Below are 7,482 nucleotides of genomic sequence, written 5' to 3' on the forward strand. Positions count from 1 at the left end.
CCAGTTATTAGGTTTAGGGGGCAAACACTTTTTCACACAGGGCCATGTAGCTTTGGATTTTTTTCTTCCTCATTAATAAAACCCTTCATTTAAAAACTGCATTTTGTGTTTACTTGTGTTATCTTTGTGTGTTATCTATTTAAGTGCGGAAAACATGGAAAAAAAAAAAGAAATCAGGAAGGGGGCAAACACTTTTTCACACCACTGTATATACTGACAGACAGACAGACAGACAGACAAATGGATAGACAAGGATGTAGCCTAATTAATTGGGGATTTTTGTGTATATGCTGCACATGTGTATGTGTATGTGTGAGTGTGTGTAAGTATGTGTGTAATCTGTATTTATAAGTGCTTGTATGTGTGGATATTTCAGTGATGATGATATTAATAACAACAGCAGCAAAGAAAGAATAAATAAATAAAAATAAATAATAATAATAGAATAAATAAGAGAAAAAAGAGAGAGAAAAAAGGGAAGAAAACAAAAAAAACGAGGTGTGTTGCAAGATTCTGTGGAATTGAGATCAGGCATTTGTAGAGGTGGATTTTTGAATAAATGTGGACCAAGTTTTGTTGAAACGGGGTATGCTGTGATTAATTGATGCAGATATTTTTTCTATTGTGTTTTGATCTATTAACAGATTCTTCCAGTGTGTGATGTTCAGTTGATTTCTTGTTTTCCAGTTTAGGAGGATTGTTTTCTTGGCTACAACTAGGGTTGTGAACAGTGTAGTTTTAATGTGATTATGTAATTGTACAGATGATATGTCTCCTAAGATGCAGAGTTGAGGGGATAGGGGGATGTGTATCTGCTAAATCTCAACATGTTAGCATGTTAACACACTGAACTGCTGTTAGATGGAGGAGATTATATTTGCTAAATGTCAACATGCTAGCATTTTCATATTGGGCACGTAGCATGCTAACATGCTCAGCTAAGATGGTAAACATTGTATCTGCTAAACATCAAAATGTTAGCATTGTCATTGTGGCCATGTTAGCATGTTAACATGCTAAACTACTGTAAGCTTGGGAACATATGTACTAAACGTCAACATGTTCGCATTGTCTTGTGGCTATGTTAGCATGCTATTATGCTAAACTACTGTAAAATGGAGGAGATTATATTTGCTAAATGTCAACATGCTAGCATTTTTGTATTGGGCACATAGTATGCTAACATGCTAAACTAAGATGGTAAACATTGTATCTGCTAAACATCAAAATTTAGCATTGACATTATGGCCATGTTAGCATGTTAACATGCTAAACTACTGTAAGATGGGGAACATATATGCTAAATGTCAACATGTTCGCATTGTCTTGTGGCCATGTTAGCATGCTAACACCCTAAACTGCTGTTAGATGGAGGAGATTATATTTGCTAAATGTCAACATGCTAGCATTTTCGTATTGGGCACGTAGCATGCTAAACTAAGATGGTAAACGTTGTATCTGCTAAACATCCAAATGTTAGCATTGTCATTATGGCCATGTTAGCATGTTAACACGCTAAACTAAGATGGTGGACGTTATATTTCTGTGTCTGTGTGTGTATTTCAGGTTCTTCAGGCGGTGCTGGGTGACGTTTGACCGCAGTGTGAACATAAAGGAGACGTGCTGGAACCTGCAGAACATCAGGGTAAACACACACACACACACACACACACACAGACTAAAGTAACAGTGCAGTGTTTCCCTCTCAGATGATGTGGAGTTGAAGTATAAAGTGCACTTCTTGTACTCTGTCGCCTCTCTCAGCTCAGAGACTGCGAGCTCTCTCCGGTGGTCAACAGAGATCTGTGTCGACGCGTTCGCACCGTTAACGGCCTGACGCACCACAAACCGGTGGTAAGGAACGACATCCGCCTGTCTGCCCGACTCGTCCACAGTCTGGACCAGAGGGGGGAGCTGTGGGTTGGACAGGTACGAGCTCATCACAACAACATGTTTCTGAGTTTTGGAAGCAGCCTCGATGTGGTTAATATTAGTAACCATGAGGATATCTTTAGGATTTTATGGATACTACTGCTTTTATCTGTCCTGTATGGAAGCAGATGGAGACCAACCCGGTCCTGAAGAACATCACAGATTACCTGATAGAGGAGGTGAGCGCCGAGGAGGAGGAGCTGATAGGCGCAGCGGGGGGCAACGGCGATGACACAGAGGGCAAAGACCCTGCCTCTTCTTCTGAGGTTACCGTGGAGACGGACGACAAGCTGCTGAAGGTGGGAGGAGCTCCGTCTGTTTGGTCTCAGCTACAGTGACAGTGTGTGTTAATGTGTGTTAATGTTTTCGTGTGTGTGTGTGTGTGTGTGTGTGTGTGTGTGTGCGTGCAGGTGCTGGACAGGCTGCTGCTCTACCTGCGTCTGGTTCACTCTGTGGACTATTATAACTTCTGTGAATATCCTGCAGAGGACGAGATGCCTCATCGCTGCGGGCTGATCCACGTACGAGGACCCCTGCCTGTCGCCAAGATCACTGCAGCTGAGGGTACACACACAGACGCACACACAGACGCACACACACCCAATGATAACACGTCTCTGAATATGTGAATGTATATTTTTTTTTAACTTGTTTATTTTAGTGTCTTGAACCATACGCTGGACAGCAACCATGACAACCATCATAACAGGCAGTTTCACATATTAAGAAACGCATCAATCAAAGAGCTTATAGAGCTGTTAGCTCCTTTAGCTAGGTTAGCTGTTAGCTCCTTTAGCTTGGTTAGCTGTTAGCTCTATTAGCTTGGTTAGCTGTTAGCTCTATTAGCTTGGTTAGCTGTTACTTCTATTAGCTTGGTTAGTCGTGAGCTCTATTAGCTTGGTTAGCTGTTAGCTCCATTAGCTTAACTAGCTGTTAGCTCTATTAGCTCGGTTAGTCGTGAGCTCTATTAGCTTGGTTAGCTGTTAGCTCTATTAGCTTGGTTAGTCGCAAGGCTATTCAAGAGAAGGCTGAGACAGGGGGACAAACATGGGGGGATTGCACATGCACAGTAACATCTGGTCGGCACTTATTCACTGTCACCCTCCAGAATCGCAGCTCAAGTTACATTGCGCATGTGCAATCCCCCCATGTTTGACCCCGTGTCTCAGCCTTCTCTTGAATAGCCTTGGTTAGTCGTGAGCTCTATTAGCTTGGTTAGCTGTTAGCTCTATTAGCTTGGTTAGCTGTTAGCTCTATTAGCTTGGTTCGTCGTGAGCTCCATTAGCTTGGTTAGCTGTTAGCTCTATTAGCTTGGTTAGCTTGGTTTCTACTGTTGCCATGGTGAATCGTAGTATCAGAGCTCCACTGATGAAGGCACAGACCTCGACTTCACATTAAAAGCGTTCCACTGGTGAACCAGCTCACAGTGAGGCCACCACAGTGAGGTTCTCCTGTCTCCATGCTGTGTGGGCGGTGATGATGATGTCAGTGTGTTTCTGTGCTGTGATTGGACAGTGAGTGAACATCAGAGGATGTGTGAGGAGCGTCTGGCTCCTCTGCTGTCGCCTTCAGAGAGTCTGAGTGAAGAAGACGCTGCCAGGCTGGGAAAGAAAGATCCAGAACAAGAGGTACAACTGTCTATCTGCTTACCTGTCTGTTTTTCTTTTACACGACAATTTGTAACGTCTGTGTGTGTGTGTGTGCGTGTGTGTGCGTGTGTGTGCGTGTGTGTGTGTGTGTGTGTGTGTGTGTGTGTGTATGTGTGTGTGTGTCCAGGTGGAGAAGTTCCTGACGGCAAACACTCAGGAGCTCAGTAAAGACAAGTGGCTCTGTCCTCTGAGCGGGAAAAAGTTCAAGGTGAGTCCAACTTCCTGTGTGTGTACAGTGTGTGTGTGTGTGTTCAGCCTGACTGTGAGGTTACTGTGGTAACACTCGTCGTTGTTGTCGTTCAGGCTCCAGAGTTTGTGCGTAAACACATCCTCAACAAACACGGCGACAAAGTGTCCGCTGTCAGACAGGAAGTCGTGTTCTTCAACAACTTCCTGCTGGACGCCAAGAGACCTGCTGTACCTGAGAACAAGCCCCTCCCACAGCCGGCACAAGGTGACACACACGCACATTCAGAGTAACTTCAGCAGGAGGTCTTTGACTATCTCAGCTCTCATGTGCTCTGTGAGCTGGTGAGAGGCATTCTGGGAAATGTAGGAGACCAGAAACAGACACAGGAGCAGAGACGGCAGGTCTGACATCATCTTTCTGTCTCTTTTAGCCACGCCCCCTGGTATGCCTGGATTTCCTGGTCAGTCACCACAGCAGCAAAGCCTTCTGGGATATCCTCCTGGAGTCAGACCTCCCATGCCCGGCTTCCCTGGTACCATACACACACACACACACACACACACGGTCATGGAAAACCTGGAAAAGTCATGTAATTAGTAAAAATCACTAAAAGTTTGGGGAAAGTTGTGTCATGTAGCAGTGCTTTCAAGTGTGTGTGTTCGTGTGTGTGTTGCAGGCGGCGGACCTCCCTACCTCCCCAACCAGTTTGGGGCGGGGCGTGGTAACTATGACAACTTCAGAGGTCATTTAGGAGGAGGAGGAGGAGGAGGAGGGGGAGGGTTTCCTGGAAAACAACGAAACAACAGGTAGAGACAAGACGAGTGATGATAATAACACATACTGACATGTTGATTATATATTGACTGTGTGTGTGTGTGTGTGTGTGTGTGTGTGTGTGTGTGTGTGTGTGTGTGTGTGCGTGCGTGCGTGCGTGCGTGCGTGCGTGCGTGCGTGTGCGCATGTGCAGGGGCGTGCGCGGGGACCCCCGGTCGATCATCGAGTACAGAGACCTGGACGCTCCCGACGACCTGGACTTCTTTTAAACACGACAAAGTGAAACCGCGGGATGTTTTTTTTAAATACCTTTTTTATTCCTACATTTCCCATGATTCTTTTCATCGTTCCTCCATTGTTGTTTTGTTTTGTTAGATAGGTGTGTGTGCGTGTGTGTGTGTCAGTCAGCAGGACCAACGTTACTGTCAGTCATTAGTGAAAATCATCTGTTTCCAGTTTACAATAAAGATACAAGACTGATGACGACTTCTGTGTTGCTATGGTTACCACGCGTGCTCACATTTGCTGTGATAATAATTGTCGGGTTTTAATAGAAGCTTAAATATTTTTCCTTTTAGCTATATTTAGTTTTTATTGAGTCTTTTATTTTTATTTTTTTTTAGAGTCAAGCTTCCACAGAACCTTCAAAATAAAAGCTGACTGTTGCTGCTCCTGCTGTGTGAGCGATGAGTTCGCTGCCTGATGGAGACAAACAGCGGGTGGAGTTAATTCTCCAGGTGGAGGAAGTTCTCTTACCACTGTATAGATTTACTTTGTTACAAGTAAAAGTCCTGCAGTCAGATTTCTACTAAAATAAAAGTACATTTTCCTGCATAAAGAGAACTGTTATTTTAAATACTTCATATACTTTGGTCCCAATATTTGTGTACTTTTACTTCCTGTTAACAAACAGCTGTTTATCTCCATCAACCAGTGAACTCAACACGACAGGAGCAACATTAATTTATGTTTTATTTTGAAGGTTTTGTGGAAATTAAGCTTAAATTTTAACTAACTTTGGTCGGAAGACTGACAACTGACATTTGTCTGTTTTAATATATGGACTAATTATTAACATATAATAATATAGAAGTTTTAGCATCAATGAAAAGTTTATTATAACATGAAAAACATTCTGTAATAACAAGGAGCCTTTCATGTCACACCCACCAGACTCCATATGAATTATGAGTCATTTTAGTTTGTACAGAGACAGAATATTTTCACGTCTAACTGGGTGAATGAAAAGTTTATTTCAACCAAATCAGAGTCAGTGGTTGTTGGAACAGTGGGAAGACGAACTGAGACAGCTTTTGTTAGTTTCATTTGTCTCCGTTGACTTTGACTGAAGTGAGTTTTTAAAGGATAAAATGATCTATTTATTTAAATGGAGTCTGGTGACAGTGATTTCAGGGGTGAGTCTGGTCAAACAAGGAAAATACAGTTTACAAAAAAGATTTAATAGAAGCTGATGCGTGTCTGTAAATTAAACTACTCAACAGGATATAAAGGAGTTCAATGACAGACACGTTAATGCTGCAGAGGATTCATCCAACAAACATCACAGAGAATTAGAAAACACTGCATTTCACACATTTGCACTTTAAATACTTAAACTACATTCTGCTGAGTACATCATTTTACTCGTGGAGTATTTTCAGTGTGGTACGAGTATTTTTCTTGCAGTAAAACTTCTTACACAGCTGATTTTAATCTATTTAGAGAAGCGAAATTGTTCGTCTCTGTTCGTCGGTCACGTGACTGTGGCCGAACATGGCGGACAGCTGTCGGAGAGAAACTAAACAGGAGACAGAAGGTGATCATTTCGTTTTAACCTGCTGATTCTTGTGTTCATGAAGCTGTCCAGGTTTATATTATCAAAGTTCCGGATCGACTGAGCCGTTTGAAATACGACACGAGAGGTTAGCAGCTAGCTTAGCTTAGCCATTAGCTGCTAACAACATAACAGTGTATTTAATAATGATGTGTTCGGTGTAACATACCACAGTGTAGAAATACTCTGTTACAAGTTAAAGTCTTGTGTTAAAGATGTATTGAGGAAGATTTGTCTCAATTATTTATTTTAATATTATTTTGACAATCTGTGTGTAAAAATGTGTTAAATTTAAATTAAAATTTTTTGTAAATTCATAAAAGTTTTTTTCAAATATAAAACATCTTCAAATACTCCAACAAAATCTAAATGTAAAAATAAAAAAGGACTCAGTGTGCATAAAATGCAAATCTGCAAGTGTAGAATTGAGATTTACAAATACAAACTGCATTCACAAATATCTCTTAGGAAGATATTCACAATTGAATTTTTTAGTGTATTGAACATGATGAAATATAAACACTTATAAGCAACAAAGTATCTACTCAAATAATATTGTTCATGTTCAAAAGGGGTTAGAGGAAGTTGAAAATATTTATATTTACTATTTGTTTTATATATTAATCATAAAAAATTTAAAGTTCCATTTACAGCCATCTGTGTCAAAATGTAAATGTATTCACTGTTTTGTTTCAATGTGGAATTTGTTTTTTTATGTGTTTCATTCTGGGTTCACAAATCTTTTTTTGTATTTGTGAAATCCCACATGCAGAGTGCGAAACAAACAAAACAATCAAACAGTAGGTATTTCCAAAAAAAGCCATGTTTTATGTGACGACAGACATTTAGATAAAACTGCCTGTAACCCTCAGTAACTGATGTTCATGTTTTTGTTTTCCCCAATTTTGAATATTGTAAAAAAAACAATCTGAAGTGGCATTAAATAAGTCTTAAGTCTAACCTTCCTTTAGCTGCAGGAGCCTTGAATCAACCAAATTACACCAAATGTAGTTTTTGGAGCCACAACAACAGCAAACAAACAGCTCATTTCTTTCCTCCATGAACAGTTTTGGGGTGATGTTTCGCTCACCTTGTACAATCTG

At 41.0% G+C, this 7,482-nt stretch overlaps 1 protein-coding gene across 3 annotated transcripts in view; it reads left to right on the plus strand.

The window, feature by feature from the left end:
- LOC126404284 (serrate RNA effector molecule homolog) overlaps window positions 1–5,025 on the plus strand; it is a 10,971-nt gene extending 5,946 nt beyond the window's left edge. For 2 of the 3 annotated variants that reach the window (XM_050067414.1, XM_050067415.1), the window contains exons 12-21: window positions 1,567–1,645; window positions 1,765–1,929; window positions 2,058–2,231; window positions 2,343–2,496; window positions 3,448–3,560; window positions 3,709–3,789; window positions 3,885–4,035; window positions 4,202–4,303; window positions 4,448–4,577; window positions 4,739–5,025. In XM_050067414.1, coding sequence (XP_049923371.1) covers window positions 1,567–1,645; window positions 1,765–1,929; window positions 2,058–2,231; window positions 2,343–2,496; window positions 3,448–3,560; window positions 3,709–3,789; window positions 3,885–4,035; window positions 4,202–4,303; window positions 4,448–4,577; window positions 4,739–4,814 — 1,225 coding nt within the window. In that variant the 3' untranslated portion in view covers window positions 4,815–5,025. The remainder of the gene's footprint in view (window positions 1–1,566; window positions 1,646–1,764; window positions 1,930–2,057; window positions 2,232–2,342; window positions 2,497–3,447; window positions 3,561–3,708; window positions 3,790–3,884; window positions 4,036–4,201; window positions 4,304–4,447; window positions 4,578–4,738) is intronic. The other variant, XM_050067416.1, reaches the window with a different exon arrangement.
- Window positions 5,026–7,482: the final 2,457 nt, after the last annotated feature.

The sequence above is a fragment of the Epinephelus moara genome, chromosome 17 (assembly GCF_006386435.1).
Source record: "Epinephelus moara isolate mb chromosome 17, YSFRI_EMoa_1.0, whole genome shotgun sequence".
NCBI classification, from domain to species: domain Eukaryota; kingdom Metazoa; phylum Chordata; class Actinopteri; order Perciformes; family Serranidae; genus Epinephelus; species Epinephelus moara.